The 19020-nt window shown below is 41.6% G+C and overlaps 1 protein-coding gene across 7 annotated transcripts in view; it reads right to left on the bottom strand.

The window, feature by feature from the left end:
• bcas3 (BCAS3 microtubule associated cell migration factor) overlaps window positions 1-19020 on the bottom strand; it is a 987973-nt gene that overhangs the window by 445063 nt on the left and 523890 nt on the right. For all 7 annotated transcript variants that reach the window (XM_063031775.1, XM_063031774.1, XM_063031776.1 and 4 more), the window contains 2 exons: window positions 7105-7235; window positions 4215-4380 (listed from right to left, as the gene is read on the bottom strand). In XM_063031775.1, the coding sequence (XP_062887845.1) occupies window positions 4215-4380; window positions 7105-7235 (297 nt within the window). The remainder of the gene's footprint in view (window positions 1-4214; window positions 4381-7104; window positions 7236-19020) is intronic.

Genomic DNA, 19020 nt, shown 5'->3' with positions numbered 1-19020 from the left:
GGAAAGGCTGGAGAGGAAGAAATCTGATAGAAGAGGAGAGTGGACCATAAGAGAAAGGGAAGTGGGGGGCACCAGGGGGAGGTGATAGGCAGGTGAGAAGAGATAAGAGGCCAAAGTGGGGAATAGAAGAAGAGAGGAGTGGAAGGAGAAATCAATATTTATGCCCAGACAGAATATAAGGTGTTGCTCCTCCACCCCAAGGGTGGGCCACATTGTGGCACAAGAGGAGGCCATGGAATGACATGTCAGAACAGGAATGGGAGTCGGAATTAAAATGTTTTGTCATTGGGAAGTTCCGCTTTTGAGGGATGGAATAGAACTGCTCTAAATTGAAAATGAAGTGGCTCCCCCAATTTACAATGGGTTTCTCCAATGTACAGGAGGCCGCACCAGGAGCACCAGACAAAATAGATGACGCCGGCAGATTTGTAGATGAAGTGTTGCCTTACCTGGAAGGACTATTTGGGGCCCTGAATGGAGGTGAGGGAGGAGGTCAACGGGCTGGTGTAGCACTTTGGCTGCTTGCAGGGATAAGTGCTGGGATGGAGATCAGTGGGGAGGGATGAATGGACAAGGGAATCATGGAGGGAACGTTCCCTGTGGAAAGCAGAGAGAGGGAAGAAAGCAAAGATATATTTGGTGGTAGGATCCCTTTGGAGATGGCAGATCTGTTCTGCATCCACATGAACTCTGTCCGTCAAAGATATTATAATAAATATGTTCACCACCCAGGACAAAGTAACGTAGACAGTCTTTGCTGCATTTTCTGCAGAAAAGGAGAATAGAAAGAAGACAAACAATCAGAAGCTTCTCTTCATCACTTCAGGAGTTCATACAAAGTAACGTAGATAGTCTTTGCCACATTTTGCGCAGAAGAGAAGACATGTCTTCTTCTTATTGCCACCATCTGGGAGGACGTACAGGAGCCTGAAGATACACATTCAATCGTTCTGGAACAGCTTCCTTCTCTTCACCATCAGATTTCTGAACACACAATGAACCCATAAATACCACCTCACTACTCCTGCACTATCTAGTCATTGCTTTTAAAATATGGTTCTTATTGTAATTTACAGTTTATTTTACATATTGTACTGTATTGATGCTGCAAAACAACAGATTTCACAGCATGTTTCACTGGTAATAAACCTGATTCTGATCTTGAAAATACAAGAATAGTGTGATCTTAAAACTTCAGTCCTGAGTTTAAAAGGCTGTTTGTTTTACCTTTGGTCATACTGAGAAAATCTTCAAGCTTTTACCCAGTTTGGTAATTAATATTTTTCTCCACCAGTCGACCAAGAGTCCACTGGTTACTCTTTGTGTGAAGCTGAACTCGCTGACTTCAATACTAACATACTTTCAAATCTCTTATTAGCTCTTCTTTCAGTTAGTCCTGATGAAGGGTCTCGGCCCGAAACGTCGACTGTACCTATTCCTAGAGATGCTGCCTGGCCTCCTGCGTTCACCAGCAACTTTGATGTGTGATACTTTAATTTCCCATGCGTTTAGTCGCAATTAACAATTGCATTTGTGGATACAATAGGGTCTTTTAAGAGACTCTTGGACCGGTACATGGAGCTTAGAAAATTAGAGGGCTATGGGTAACCCTAGGTAATTTCTAAAGCAAGTACATGTTTGGCACAGCACTGTGGGCTGAAGGGCCTGTATTGTGCTGTAGGTTTTCTATGTTTCTATGATCAGCTTGTGCAATTTATTCCCTTGGTTCCACCCGTGGAAGCTTCCCTTTGCCAGAGATCCCTCTCCTGCTCACTGATGAGATGGAGGCCTCTTGCTACAGAAGGTGAGAGTTCAATGTTAGCGTCAGCACCACTCCTGACAATCACTTAGGATGTATGGCCGTGACAACGGCCATTTAGCTCCACCACTCCATGCTGGCATTTATAAGACCACAAAATATAGGAGCAGAACTAGAGCACTTGGCCTATCGAGTCTTCCTCTACCATTCAATCATATCTGATATTTTTAACTCCATTCTCCTGACTTCTCCCAATTCTCCTTAACCCCTTTACCAACTGATTTGTTTTACCAATCAAGTAACGTTCTACATGAGCAGCCTACACAAAAGTCATCTAACCCAACCTTCAGATCATTTAAAAAAATACTTTTAATCTTATACCTACCTAATTCTATTTAAAGGTATCTAAGCTATTTGCCTTATTGTGATAGCCAATCTTACATTCTCATCATTCACTGGGGAACAAAAATTCTCTTGAACTCGTACTTTTAATTGACTATTCTCCTTTGTGTGACTGATTTATATTTATGTCCTCCAGAAGTCCCCCGTAAATTATGAAAGGTCTTGGCCTGAAACGTCAACTGTTTGTTACTCTATAGATGCTGCCCGACCTGCTGAGTTCCTCCAGTGTTTTGTATGCGTTGTTCTCCATAAATGGAATCAGCTACTATACCAAGCCTATGCTTAATTTTAAAAGCCATCATCATGGCACTCTTTAACCTTTTCCCTTCTGTAAAATAAAACATCTATTCTGTTAAATTTTGCTAACAGAACCTCTCAGTATAGTTTTATCCTTGCAAATATCCTTCCCCCTTTGCCTGGCACCTCTGTCATTTTGTAATCAGTAGGCCGAAATGTTTTCCGTAAGTGCCTTGAGCTGGGTAACTTGTTAGGTGGTTACTATAGCTTTGAAAACATATATTTGGTGCCACTTTCTTAGGTACACTTGTACACCTGCTCGTTAATGCAAATATCTAATCAACCAATCATGTGGCAGCAGTCAATACCTGTACATAAAAGCATACAGACATGGAGAAGAGCTTCAGTTGTTGTTCAGGCCAAACATCAGAATGGGGAAGAAATGTGATCTAAGTGACTTTGACCGTGGAATGATTGTTGGTGCCAGATGGGAGGGTTTGACTACCTCAGGAACTGCTGATCTCTTCAGAATTTTAGCACAATAGTGTCTGGAGTTCACAGGGAAAAATAAAAACATCCAGTGAATGGCAGTTCTGTGGGCGAAAATTCCTTGTTAATGAGAAAGGTCAGGGGAGAATAGCCAGACTGGTTCAAGCTACCAGGAAGGCGACAGTAACTCAAATAACCACACGTTACAACAGTGGTGTGCAGAAGAGCAACTCTGAATGCATAACATGTCAAACCTTGAAGAGGATGGACTACAGCAGCTGAAGATCATGAACATACACTCAGCAAACAGTTTATTGGCTACAAGAGGTATCTGATAAAGTGGCCACTGAGTGTGTGTAATAGTCATAGTCATAGTCATACTTTATTGATCCCAGGGGAAATTGGTTTTCGTTACAGGTGCACCATAAATAATTAAATAGTAATAAAACCATAAATAGTTAAATAGTAATATGTAAATTATGCCAGGAAATAAGTCCAGGACCAGCCTATTGGCTCAGCGTGTCTGACCCTCCAAGGGAGGAGTTGTAAAGTTTGATGGACACAGGCAGGAATGACTTCCTATGACGCTCTGTGTTGCATCTTGGTGAAACTGGTAACTGGACCAGTTAAAAATTGGAGTTTTTTCTCTGAAAGATTATAACTTTTTTAATACAGTAATGTAACAGTTTTCTGGTCACCATAATTGACAAGAACATTTTATTCCAGATTATTTAAGTAACTGTGGGGAGATTGCTGCTCATATTTAATCGAAACTTTTCATTTAACATTCTAGTAACACTGTCACTAAGCTACCATGAGAATTTTAACATATTGTCCCTGCTGTCCAGCACTCTTCTTCTGGAAGTGAAGCCAGTTCTTTGTCAGTAATTTGTAAGGGGTAATGAAAGAGTAGAGGGTAGGAGAATTGAAAATATATGAGAATAAATCTTCTTAAGCTGTGATGCTCATGTAATGATCTGTGAATCTGTACCTTGCCTTGACTTTGCATGAACACCTATTTTTCAAAGCATAACTGGCATCCTTACTCTTTCTATCAGATACCAGACCACTTTACACTTATCTATATTAATCTATCAGCCTCACGGCTTTGGGATGAGGAAGAAAACTGGAGAAAGCCCACATGCTTACAGAGAGAACATGCAAACTCCACACAAACAACCCCAGGGGTTGGGATTGAACCTGGTTCGCTGGAACTGTGAAGTAGCAGCTTTACCAGCTGTACCCCACTGTCATCCCTGACCCAACTACCTTTAGAGGAACTCCCACAGAAGTGTCACAATCGGGAGATATGTCTGAGCATTTTTACCTGGCCAGGGACCAGCTGGCTCGAGGAGATGTCAACAGCTCCAGCTGAGTATCATCGCTGATCTTCTGCGCAGTGGTGACCGGCCGTGGCTCAATCGTGTGCTCCACCAGGTTACCGTAGCAACTTATTATGAAGAGGGAGTCCACCACCGACTGCTTTGACTGATCTAAGATCAGAAGAAAATGATTTTGACTTTAACAACAATGTTGCAGTAACTTCAATAAGCAGTGGCAAATAATCAGAGTCTTGCGGCTGAAGTCCAGCCCAAATGGGCATCTGAATTCAGCTGTCCTCTAGCCCCAAAACAGTGATTGGCATACAGTGATTAGGCTGTATGTTTGGCGCTGAAAGATTGGCTGTACTGTTGACAACATACAAAGTAAGCTACTGGATGATTTTATTATTCACCCTGAGTAATCACAGGCAAAGCCCTTCCAACCATTGAGCACATTTACATGGATTCTTGCCACAAGAAAGCAGTATCCACATTTAAGACTCCCACATCCAGGATATACTCTCTTCTTGCTACTAAGGAGGTACAAAAACCTTAGGTCCCACATCATCAGGTTCAGGAACAATTATTATCCTACAACCATCAGGCTTCTGAACTGACATGGATAACTTCACTCACCTCAGCTCTCAACTGATTCCCCAACCAACACTCACTTTCGAGACTTGGGTGATCATGTGTAGGTAACACTAGTTGCATGATGGCCTGGTATGAAAGCACCAAAGCCCAGGAATGGAAAAGCCTACAAAACTTGGTGGATACACCCCAGTCCATCATAGGCAAAGTTTGCCCTACCACTGACCATATTTACAAGGAGCATTGCCACAAGAAAGTAGCGTCTATCATCGAGGACCCCACCATCCAGGCCATACTCTCTTCTTGCTATTACTGTCAGGCAGGAGGTACAGAAGCCTCTGATCCCACACCATCAGGTACAGGAACAGTTATTATCCTACAACCATAAGGCTTCTGAACCAGCGTGAACTACCACTACTCTGAACACCACCTTGTTATTTGTCTTTTGCACTATGTATTTATATTTTTAACAATGTAATTTTTATGTCTTGAGCTGTATTTCTGCCATGAAACAGCACATTTCATGACACATGCCTGTGATAATAAACCCGATTCTGATTCTGAATCGGCCATTCTGCTCCTTAAGCCCGCTGACCTACCTCAAAGCACTTTTCCAGCCTATTCCCGCACACTTGATTGATTTAGCATCCAGAAGTCTACTTATCTCAGTTGTAAATGACTGAGTTTCCACAACCCTCCTGAGTACAGAATTTCTAAGATTCATCACTCTCTGACAGAAGAAATTGCTTTCCTTAAGTCCTAAATGGTAAAATGGCCAGTCATACATTTCTTGATTCCTCAGGCACAGAATAGCTCCTCCCATATTCCCTCCCAAATTTTGCATGTTTTAAGGAGATCATCTTACATTCATTGAAACTCTAAAGAATAACTCTAACTTATTCAATCTCTCCACGTGTGTCAGAATGGCAACCACAAGGACAAGGCCGCTGTTATACAGCACCAAAGAAGGCCTTTCAGCACTGCACCTCACCAGCCAGCACTGTCTACGCTGTCTATTCCCACACTGATTGCATTTTATGTTCCTCATTTTCCTATCCACTCAGGACATACTGTATTACAGAAAAGCGCCGGAAAAAGGCCAACAATATCATGAAGGATCCCACCCACCCTGTTCATGGACTGTTTTTCCCATCCTCATCAGGGAAGAGTCTACACAGCAGCCACGCCAGGACCACCAGACCCAAACACAGTTACTTCTCCTAAGCCCCAAGGCTGATTAACAGCTCCACCTATTAACCCACCTCACACACCCTCCCACCGTCACTACTTTATCATTTCCTGCCAGAGTCACCTTATGTACAGACATTCCCGTACCTACTGTTATTTTATGGACATACAATCAGTCTGTATATATAAGCTAATACTACGTATTTATATTCATTGTGTTATTTAAATCGTGTTTTTTATGCTGCATCGGATCCAGGGTGACAATCGTTTTGTTCCTACATGTGTACTGAAGAATGACAATAAACAATCTTGAATCTTACTTACAGATGAGGGAAAAGTTACATTGGCCATTTCACTTATCAATCCACATGCCTTGGGGACGTGGGGCAAACTGGGGAAGCCAGAAAACCTAAATGGTCACAGGTACAGAACTGAACCTGAAGCACTGAAGCAGAGAGGCAGCAGCTCTATGGATGAATCTTCAGTGCATTCCCCCTGTGGTATGTACTGTATATTCATGTTTCGAAAAGATGGCTAAAATTGGATACAATACACAAGGTGAATTCTCACCATGGGCCAATATCTGGAGAATAAAGACATACGTAAGGCTCCTTTTCATTGATTACAGCTCTGCCTTTAATACCATCATTCCAAATAAATTGATTCCTAAGCTCCGGAACCTGGGTCTTAGCACTCAGATCTGCAACTGGATCTTCAACTTCCTCACAGACAGGACCCACTACCTTACTTTCCATTTTTCTATTTTTTATTTATGATTTATAATTTAAATTTTTAATATTTACTAATTTTTACTATTTTTAATATTTAATATTTGTAATCCAGGGAGCGGGAAGCGCAGAATCAAATATGGCTGTGCTGATTGTACTTTCTAGTATCAATTGTTTGGAGACAATAAAGTATAAAGTATCTGCAGAAAGAACGTTGTCTTCTTGTAATCACTGCCAATATTCTATTTGCTTCCTCACCGCCTGTTGCACCTACATTTTTAAGTTGCATTTCTTTTCAAAATCAGTTCATCTCTTTAATCTCATTCTATATCATATTTCCTTAATGAGGAATGAGGGGAGTTACTTAAAAAATGCACAGGGCACTTACCTTTCTCCCGCTTCAGGCCGGTATTGGTGGTTAACCAGGAACGCGATGAAGCAAATGTGGCAGCAACACAGAACTCTCCACCCACAGCCTTGCTTGGGGAAATCTGCGGAACGGACCTAGACTTGCTCTTACTGTAAAACAATAGAAAAATTTCCATATCATCCATTTCTGCTCTTCAACCGTCTTCTGGTCACTTGCTCACATGTTCAGTCACTGTTTTAGATTAGAGAAGCCATAAAAACTTTTCATGCTAGAATGTTGAAGTTGGTCACAAAAAGGTCTGAAGTGGTTTTGCATCAATGGCAACACGCTGTAGTAAGGTAATAAGTTTCATTTTAGACAAGACATCACTTCAACAAAGCTAGACAACTGAACAGTGATTTAATCTTAAGTAAGCAAATCAGTTAAATCTCACTGTTGTATAATTGGAAATATTCCTGTTCAAAATTCTCAAGGTTACAAATATTTTCACCAAAAAGCCAAAAAACTGCAGTTGATGGAAATTTTTAGTAGATAAATTATGAAGGTCTTGAACACCTAAGGCATTGCTGGGGACAGCCCATAAGTGTCACCACACATTCCAATGTCAACACAGCATGCCCACCATGCTCGGCAGAACAACACAGAACACAACAAGCAACGAAAAAAACAGCAAAATAAGTCCCTTCTTCCATCCCCAGACCCTTATAGGACAAGGGAAGAACATTTAGCCCAGAATCACAATGCCAACTCTTTGAAAGAATATCCAATTCATCCCACTTCCTGTTCTTTCCTTGTTCTATTGAAAATATTTTGTTTCCAAGTACACATGGAAAGTCACTACTAAGTTCTTTGCACCAGACTACATAGCAATGTATGATCGATAGCATGCAAAATATCACAAGAAAACATTTAAAAAATGAATATATTTCACTAAGGAAATCAATATCAATCAACTTCTCAAGTGTAGCTCAAAGACACGTACGATCTACTTCAAATATAAGGTTTCTGATTGGCTAATGGGTAACTGCTAGTGCACAAAATGTCCATCTGATCAGTAATCGAATACCAATATTTATCAATAACATGAGTACATAGCAATGCAACTCAGAACTACTTGCCCTGCCTAATTCCTCAAACACTGGTCTATGTTTCTGATACAGTTACAATTTTCAGACATCTCATCATGGGATTCTTCAGTCAAATTCATGTCTACTTTTTTCACCTAAACTACATATTGTGGTAGTGAGTTCTACATTTTATCCAGACACTGCGTAGCAAGGATTCCCTCCAATATTTTTAGTGGATTTATTAGTGATTATCTTGTACTTACAAACAGTGATTTTGGTTTCCCCTCACAACATAAATCTGTTTCACTATTGTATTGACTTCAATTCTCTTTCAATCTGCCCAGTTTTCTCTCCCAATTTTATTATTCTTTGCTGATATTTTAACTGGTATAATTTTCTCGAGAGCCTCAACATCCATTTTTAACATGCAAAACAAACTCTACAGCACACATTCTGTTTGTGGGTTCATCTATCCTTCAACAAGTTTATTCCAAGAGGATCAATGGTCCAATGTAATTGAAACAAAACCATTGCCAATTTTCCCCTCACCATATAAACCATTAGTTACTTTATTTAGAAAGAAACAACCCAAGAGTCTGCCAGTAGTTTCTGTGTTAAAATTGCACACTTGCACCCAACAACAGATCTCCACACCTCATAAATCACAGTACGTTCCATAATGACCTGCACATGACAGGTTTAACCATTTACAATAAAAACAATCATTTTGAGCCACAGGACGGTCAGTGGACTGAGTCCAACCCCAGACATAGATAGTGAAGTGTTTGATTTAAACTTAAGCAATAAATAAGGCTGGCTAAACCAACATAAGTAAGCCAGACTCTTGAAGGAAATTTGAACAAGGTTGGAGGGTTTACTGCTACAAATAATGTAGTAGCCAAATCTGATATTTAATCCAGGTTGGTTAACATCAGGGATCTGAGACAAGCAAATGCCACTCTTCCACTTTTCAGGATGAATAGATCTCTAATTTGGCCTACAAGTAGATTTTATAACATAATAGACCACCTGCTCCTAATCTATTCTCCTCCAAAACTCAGACAGTTGAGCTGACAAGTTGCAATTGCACAATGAAGTCTATTCCTCAAAGCCTTTTGCCTTGGTTAGGAGTTCAGCCACCATTCAGTTAGGTCAAACAGCAAGATCCTCTTGTCCTCTTCCTCTGAGGAACAGCAGAACAACAAACAAGAGAAAACCACAGATGCTGGAAATCCAAGCAATACACACAAAAGGCTGGAGGAACTCAGCAGTCTAAGCAGCATCTATGGAACAGAGTAACCAGTTGAAGTTTCAGGCTGAGACCCTTCATCAGGACTGATGAAGAGCAAAACAACCCATCAGGGAGGCTACGTAGCATTCACGCAGGATCACCAGACTCAAAAACAGCTACTTTCACCAAACAGTAAGGCTGATCAACACCTCCACCCACTAACCCACCATTCCACAACCTTCACCACCACTTTATCATTTCCTGTCAGTCATCGTATGTACAGGCACTCCTGTGCCTAGCATCACTTCATGTATACATATACAGATACATACATGTATACATACGCACATATTATACATATAGGCTATCTTATGTATTAGGTAGATAGATAGATAGATAGATAGATAGATATACTTTATTGATCCCGAGGGAAATTGGGTTTCGTTACAGCCGCACCAACCAAGAATAGAGCGTAAATATAGCAATACAAAAACCACAAACAATCAAACAACAAAATGCAAACTATGCCAGATGGAAATAAGTCCAGGACCAGCCTATTGGCTCAGGGTGTCTGACCCTCCACGGGAGGAGCTGCAAAGTTCGATGGCCACAGGCAGGAACAACCTCCCGTGATGCCCAATGTTGTATCTCGGTGGAATATGGCCGGAGTCCAACAGCAAAAAGTTCAATATCCGGTCTACAAACACGTTCCTCGATCGTAATATGACCCGGATTGCACCATCCGTTGTTAACCAGAACAGTAAGCACCCAACTCCTTTACGCTTACTGCTCTCAGTGCACATCCGGTCAGCCCGAACGGTCTGGAAGCCGTCCATGGAAAAGTTTTGACTGGGTATGTCCTCGTGCAGCCCCAGTAAAACACATAACACTGCACTCCCAAAATGTTCTCTGACGCCTGGCTAGCGCCGTGAACTCGTCCATTTTATTACCCACTGAACTCCTCTTCTCCATAAGTCTCTGTTGTCTTAAATTTATATTTATTGCACTTTTATTATTGTGTTCTTTATCTTATTGTGTGTTTTTTTGCGCTGCATGGATGCTGAGTAACAATTATTTCATTCTCCTTTACACTTGTATTCAGGAAATGACATTACACAATCTTGAATCTTGAATCAACATCACTTGTAAGCGTCAGGTAGCCGGATCAACCTGTGGCTCACGCTCATCAAAGGCTTATATGGTTATGCAGCCTGTGGGAGGTAGATAGTTGTGTGCGGTGCCTTCAGAAACCATTAAACTGCCAGTACAATCATGGAGCTGGAATCTAGACTCAGCGTCAGAAATTTGCGACTACAGGTCACTGGAGTTTCCAAACTTGCATTCGGAGTTTTCAACAAAACTACTGCACGTAGTCCTCACATAGCTGCTTTCTTACTGTACATGTTCACATATTTTAAAAAGATTTTGTTAAGTAGGAAACAGCAGGAGGAGAAAAAAATGGGTGTTGCAACATTGGCTTTTCATCTCTGGGTTGTGGAATGAAATCCAGCCCTGACTAATGAGATGAAAGCTCCTCCACTGCTGACTCAAAGTGCTGGGAGTTTGAGCTGTCACAACTCAGTTCTCAGCGGGTGATGCTGCTCAGTACAAAATTGCCCTTAATTTGGTGCCAATTAACACTAACATTGACACAAGAGACGACGGGAGCAGTAACTAGAAAAATGTTATATTGACCCAGCTGTGAGCGTTCCTCAGCAGTAGGGCACCTTGTTGTACCAAAGTGGTTGGAATTTCATCTGCATCTGGACACGCTGAATCTGTTCTGAGAACACTGGGGATCGAGATTGAAACCACTCTATTCTCCAGCACTACCATTTGTCATCCTAATGAGCACTAAACTGCAAAGAAATGGAAGCACACATGCTCCCATCTTGTTGGTATTATTATGGACACTGTATAAACATCACAGTTCACTGTGAAGCAAGGTTGCTAACCCCTTTCACAGGAACAGAGCTAGGCCATTCAGCCCATGAGTTTCATTCAATGAGCAGACAGCTTTCCATGTACCTCGGCTCTGTACCAAAGAAAGGCTCAGGCAATGCTATGAAAAGAGCAAAATTGAATTGGCTCATGTATACACAGCACCAATGTTGCAACACTACCTGAAATAACTGCTGACTTCTATTTCTCAAAATACTCTTGGCTTACAAATATATCACGCTAAGATTTAAGCTGTCATTTACTGCATTTTGTGAGTGAGAATACCACATTTCCAATGTCCATTTATCTTTCTATCCGTAACTGCTGGACTGCTGGGCCTTCACTTACACAGAATCAGAATCAGGTTTATTAACACTGTTTTATATGGCATGAAATCCGTTGTTTTGGGACAGCAACACAATTCGAAGACATAAACTTATTACTCTACAAAATAAGTAAATACTGCAAAAAGAAAAAGGAATAATTCAATCGTGTTCATGGGCTCAATGACCATTCAGAAATCTGATGGTGACATTCGAGCAGAAGAAAAGGTATGTGGTTATGGTCAGTGCTGAGGTAGTTTAAACTATCCCATCTGCCTGCACGTGGTATATATTTCTCCATTCCCTCATGTTAACTCAATGCTTTACAGCACGAGCGAACACCGATTGGGGTTCGATTCCCACCGTGGTCTGTAAGGAGGACATCAGGGATGTGCTGCATGTGGAGTCTCATGGGGTAGTAGGTAAGGATAGGGAGAACCCAATTCCTGTTATGGCAGCAGGAGAACAGGGCAGAAGTGTGGGTAATGAAGAAGATGCCGGTGAGGGCAGCATTGATTGTGGTGGAAGGGACACCTTCTTCAAAGAAGAACGTGTTTCCCTTTCCATGAATATAGAAACATAGAAAACCTACACCACAACACAGGCCCTTCGGCCCACAGTGCTGTGCTGAACATGTACTTACCTTAGAAGTTACCTAAGGTTACCCATAGCCCTCTATTTTTCTAAGCTCCATATACCTCTTAAAAGTCCCTATCATATCCACCTCCAACATCATCGCTGGCAGCCCATTCCATGTACTCACCACCCTCTGCATAAAAAAACTTACCCCGACATCTCTTCTGTATCTACTTCCAATATACCTTAAAACTGTGACCTCTCATGCTAGCTATTTCAGCCCTGGGAAAAAGCCTCTGACTATCCACACGATCAATGCCTCTCATCATCTTATACACCTCTATCGGATCAGCTCTCATCCTCCGTCTCTCCAAGGAGAAAAGGCCGAGTTCACTCAACCTATTCTCATAAGGCATACTCCCCAATCCAGGCAACATCCTTGTAAATCTCTCCTGCACCCTTTCTATAGTTTCCACATCCTTCCTGTAGTGTGGTGACGAGAACTGAGCACAGTACTACAAGTGGGGTCTGACCAGGATCCTATATAGCTGTAACAGCTCTTAAACTGAATCCCTCGGTTGATGAAGGCCAATACACTGTATACCTTCTTAACCACAGAGTCAACCTGCGCAGCAGCTTTGAGTGTGACAAGGAGTTTTGTCTGTAGGGTGTTTGTACATTCTCCCATGACTGTGTGAGTTTCCTCTGGGTACTTTGATTTCCTCACATTCAATCCCAAAGACATGCGGGTTAGGGTTAGTAAATTGTGGGCTGCATAGCCACACTTGCGGGCTACCCATCACATATCTGGACTGTGTTGTTGTTGATGTAAAAGATGCGTTTCACTGTATGTTTTGATGTTTCAATGTACATGTGACAAAGCTCCCATTGTTTGCCGAATAAAGCGACAAGGGTGGTTAAAGCATTGAAGCAAGAGGAGAGGGTGAGTGCGGCTGCCTGTCTTTTAACCAGAGAGAGGGAAGCCTGCTGCTGAATCCGGAGAATGTACCAGGACTTTTTTTGCGTTTTGGATGTGGACTTCTTATATGCTGTGCTTTTTCGCCTGATCTTCTCAGGTTCATTTTGCGTGGGGAGGGGGATTTTGTTCCGTTTTTGTTTGTTTTTTTTGCAAGGAGGTGGGATTTTGGCGTTGATGATCGTGCTGCCTTTCTTTTCTTTCTTGGTTTCATGGCTACCTGGAGAATTGATGAATTTCAGAGTAATATACTTTGATAATAAATGAACCTTTGAAATGAAGCTAATCTTTATAATCTTTATGTCCAGCTGATTGAGCTTATGCCGGCCGGTTTAGCGAGCAGAGCGGCGGACACCCCTGCTGAAATCCGGAGGAAAACACACAGAGGATGCAGAGGGGGATCACAAAGGTGAGGAAAGAGGACCGGGTTGAGACAACAGAGACTTATGGAGAAGAGGAGTTCGGTAGGTAATAAAATGGACGAGTTCACGACGCTAGCCAGGCATCAGAGAACATTTTGGGAGTGCAGTGTTATGTGTTTCACTGGAACGAGACTGCACGAGGACATACCCGATCAAATCTTTTCCATGGACGGCTTCCAGACCGTTCGGGCTGACCGGAAGTGCACTGAGAGCGGTAAGCGTAAAGGAGTTGGGTGCTTACTGTTCTGGTTAACAACGGATGGTGCAATCCGGGTCATATTACGATCGAGGAACATGTTTGAAGACCGGATATTGAACTTTTTGCTGTTGGACTCCGGCCATATTCCAACGAGATACAACACGGCCATCGAACTTTGCAGCTCCTCCCGTGGAGGGTCAGACACACTGAGCCAATAGACTGGTCCTGGACTTATTTCCATCTGGCATAGCTTGCATTTGTTGTTTGATTGTTTGTGGTTTTTGTATTGCTATATTTATGCTCTATTCTTGGTTGGTGCAGCTGTAACGAAACCCAATTTCCCTCGGGATCAATAAAGTATATCTATCTATGTACCTATCTATGTGCCTGCCTAAATACCTCTTGAACATTGCTATTGTACTACTTCCACCACCTCCCCTGGCAGCCAATCCCAGGCATCTACCACTCTCTGTGTAACAAGTTTGCCTCGCACATCACTTTCAAACTTTTCCCCTCTCACCTTAAAGCTATGCCCTCTAGTATTTCACATCAAAGTTGCTGGTGAACGCAGCAGGTCAGGCAGCATCTCTAGGAAGAGGACTGTACCTCTTCCTAGAGATGCTGCCTGACTTACTGCGTTGACTGTACCTCTTCCTAGAGATGCTGCCTGACTTACTGCGTTGACTGTACCTCTTCCTAGAGATGCTGCCTGACCTGCTGCGTTCACCAGCAACTTTGATGAGTGTTGCTTGAATTTCCAGCATCTGCAGAATTCCTCGTGTTTGCCCTCTGGTATTTGACAGATTTCACCCTTGGTAAAAGATTCTCTCTGACTATCTATCTATGCCTCTGATAATTTTATAACCTCTTATTAGGTCTCATTTCATCCTCCGATGGCCCAACAAAAACATCGAAGCTTGTCCAATCTCTCCTCTTAGCTAATATTCTTCAATCCAGGCAACATCCTGCTGAGTCTCTTCTGCACCCTCCTCAGAGCCCCCACATCCCCCTGTGATGAAAAATGCACACCACTCCAAATGTTGCCCAACTAAAGTTTTATACGTGTAATGTGAATTCTCATCTTTTACACTGAATGCCATAACTAATGAAGGCAAGCATGAGGTATGCATTCCTTACTACTATATCCACTTGCATAAAGCTATGGACTTGCACCTCATTTGACCTCCCAAAGTGCAACATCTCAAACTCCATCTGCCATTTTTTTGCCCATGTTTTCAACTGAGCAATATCTTGGACAATCTTCTCGAATATCCACAACACTGCCAACTTTTGTGTTGACTGGAAACTTTGGTCTTTTATGGCCTAACCCATTTTGAAACCAGTCTGACAAGAACCCTTATGACTTCATTTTCTGGATTCGCCTATCATGGGGAACCTTGCTGAATTCTTTACTAAAGTCACGTACGCAACACCACTGGCCTACCCCAGTCAATCAAAAAACTAAACCAAATTTGTCATGCCTTAAGACATACCTTTTCCTGACTATCCCTAATAAGTCCACACTTTTCTAATTGTGAGTAAATATTTACGTATGTATCCTCTTCAATAATTCCCCCATCACTGATGTAAGGCTCACAGGATGATCACAGTTAAGTTCTCCTCATCACTGAGCACATGGCCAAGTGGTTAAGGCATTGGACTAGTGACCTGAAGGTCGTGAGTTCGAGCCCCAGCTGAGGGAACGTGTTGTGTCCTTGAGCAAGGCACTTAATCACACATTGCTCTGCGACAACACCGGTGCCAAGCTGTATGGGTCCTAATGCCCTTCCCTTGGACAACATCGGTGGCGTGGAGAGGGGAGACTTGCAGCATTGGCAACTGCTGATCTCCCATACAACCTTGCCCAGGCCTGTGCCCTGGAGAGTGAAGACTTTCCAGGCGCAGATCCATGGTCTCGCAAGACTAACGGATGCCTTTATTTTACCACTGAGCACATTTTCAAAGAGCACTGCTACAAGAAAGAAGCAATCATCAAGGAGCCACACCACCCAAGCCATGCTCTCTTCTCACAACTACCATCAGGCTGGCGGTACAGAAGCTTTAGGTCCCACACCACTAGATTCAGAAACATTAAGCTCCTGAACCAGTGTGGATAATTTCACTCTTCAAATCTAAATTAATTCCACAACTTACCTACTCACTTTCAAGGACTCTATAACTCTTATTATTCTTATTATTTTTTTTATTTGCACCGTTTGCCTTTTGCACATAGGTTGTTTGTCAGTCTTTATTTATGTATAGTCTTTCATAAATTCTATTGTATTTCTTTATTTTCCAGAAAATGCCTGAAAGAATATATATCTCAAGGTAGCATATGGTGACATATACAGTATGTGCTTAGATAATAAATTTACTTTAACTTTGACCTGGACTATAATTTCCTGGTTTGTGCCTATTGCTCTTTCTTAAATAAAGTGAAAAACTTTGGCTATCCTCTGATCCTCAGAGACCTTGTCGGTAGCTTAACAGGATAGAAAGATCTTTTGTTATTACCCAAGCAATCTCCACTTCACCCCTCCCAATAACCTGAGATACTTTCCCGACCCATAACCAACTGGAAGCTAAAAACACTCTTTAATATTCAACACATTTGCTCTGGATCTGTATTTATAATGAATAAAAAAGAATTTTCAAAGAGAATTAGAACAATGATAACCCTCCATTATAAGCATAAGAGATGCTGCAGATGCTGGCAATCCATACAAATGTTGGAGGAATTCAGGTCAGGCAGCATCTATGAAAAGGAATAAAGAGTTGATGTTTTGGGCCGTCACCTTTCATCAGGTCTCTGGTGCTGCTTAACCTGCTGAGTTTATCCAGCATTTTGTATGTGTAACCCTCCATTTTTTTTTCCCACTGGGTTTCCTGTAATCAAATTCTAGAGACTGATCTTCAGTTCCTACAGGCTTCCACATGGAAAGTCAGATTGCTCCTAATGCACAGTATATTCAGCAATCTCGCTCTCACTAAAGTGGGATTCTGAGAAAAAAACTCTATTTTCCTCCACAGATTTCAAAGATTAACAGCTCAACTCTAATTATCGGTATTATATGAAGAAGTGGCCAGAAGAATGATTTGAGAGGTTTATTATTCACTATCAACACTCAAGCTGTCTAGCTACAAGAGGAAATGGTGTTATTAGCACAAAAAGGTTAAGAGGCAGTTTCCTGTAAAGGTCAGAGTAGAAATGATGGCTGCTAATGACTAGAAACATGAATTACAACCAAAAAGTGCTGACAGATGTGTTGGAGTTTCACCCTTTGGGCTGGGAGAAAAGAGTGAATGGCTGATGTGGATGAGAGTAAGAAAAAGCAAAAGAGAGATAATGAATTGACATTATTTTTCAACCACTGAAAATAAATGGCAAATTGGAAATGAAAAAGACGGTGAAAGTAACACTCTAACACCCATTGTTGTCAATGTGATTCCTCAAACTGACTCTAAATATTCATTGCACAGTAAGCACAGCAGTGTTAATGATTTTAATAACAATAATAGTCTCCTCACTTGAACCTATCCAGGTTCCTTTTAAGCATAGTACATCACGTTGACCACATGAAAAACAGTCTGTTCACGAGGTTCACAAATTGAGAGGACATGAAATATTTTCTGACCTATTATCTGATCTTTTTCCAACCTGTTTTTCCCTATTCTTACTGTTAATTCACCTGTATCCATGCTTTATAAGTTTAATCATCTCAGCCACTCTCCTAGTTAACATCTTTCCATATTCTGAGCCATTATCATTGTTGTTACCCTTCAGTAATGCTCTGAGCAACTTCACAATTGCTTACCACATGGAAGGAGAGAGAGCAAAAAATTATAACAAGAGGTAATGTATTTAATTATCCAAGATATATTATCTGGAGGTGATACGGTAACTTAGTAGTTAGATGACAGCACTATGACAGCACTAGCGGTCTGGGTTCAATTCCACTCCTGTCTGTAATGAGTTTGTACATTCCCCCCTGACCACACCGGTTTCCTCCAGGTGCTCTGATTCCTTCCTACATTCCAAAGATGCGTGGGGTAAATAGATTTATTGGTCACATCGGTGTAATTGCGCTGGAAGGGCCTGCTGCTAGGCCATATCTCTAAATAAATAGTAAAATAAAATGACAAAAACTGAGAGACTACAACAAGAGAATGGAGGAATTTTGCAAAACAGCACAACTTCTTTTGATAGCTCTTCATAGGACAAACCTTGGCTAGCATGATGGGGATTTTTTTTAGGATTTCTATGTCTTCAAATGTTGAATAAAGGAGAAATGAACAACACTCCAATGGTGTTAGTGAAGGCATTAGCTGAGCAGTTTATGACCAGGCTACCTTTAGTTCAGATTACGATTAAGATTTGTTTTATTTGTCACATATACATCTAAATGTTGTAAAGCCCTCCCAACCATTGAGCACATCTACTTAAAACGTCGCTGTAGAAAAGCAGCATTCATCATCAAAGATCCCTTCCACCCAGGCCAGGCTCTTTTCTCACTGTTTCCATCAGGTAGAAGGTACAGGAGCCTCAGGACTCACACCACTAGACTGAAGAACAGTTACTACCCCTCAGCCATCAGGCTCTTTGACAAAAGGGGATAACTACACTCATTCTATTTCTGATGTTTCCACAACCGATGGCCTCAACTTAAGGACTCTTTATCTTGTTATTTCATGCTCTTGTTAATTATTGGTATTTATTTATAATTACGTTTGCACAGTTTGTTGTTCATTGACCGTGTTTACTGTTACAGTTCTATAGATTTGCTAAGTATGCCCGCAGGAAAAAGAATCTCAGGGTTGTATGTGGTGACATGTATGTAATTTGGTAATAAAGTTTACTTTGAACTTTGTTGTAACATGCAGTGAAATGTGTTGCTTTGCATCAACAACCAACACAGACTGAAGATTATGTTGGGGGCAGCCCGCAAGTATTACCATAGTTCCAGGGCAACATAACACAACTCACTATCTCGAAATGTACATCTTTAGGTCGTGTGAAGAAACTGGAGCACCAAAGAAATCCACACAGTCATGGAGAGAACATAGGAACTCGGTACAGACAGCGGTTCACCGACACTGTAAAGTGACTGCACTCAATGCTATGCTACTGTACCACCCGTAGAGACATCCAGGGAGTTCCTCTTGAAATGTTCACCTACACTCCCAGTAAATCTCAGGCAC

This window comes from Mobula hypostoma, chromosome 23 (genome assembly GCF_963921235.1).
Source record: "Mobula hypostoma chromosome 23, sMobHyp1.1, whole genome shotgun sequence".
NCBI lineage: Eukaryota > Metazoa > Chordata > Chondrichthyes > Myliobatiformes > Myliobatidae > Mobula > Mobula hypostoma.
The sequence above is the reverse complement of the archived record's forward strand: the minus strand, read 5'-3'. Positions and strand labels throughout refer to the sequence as shown.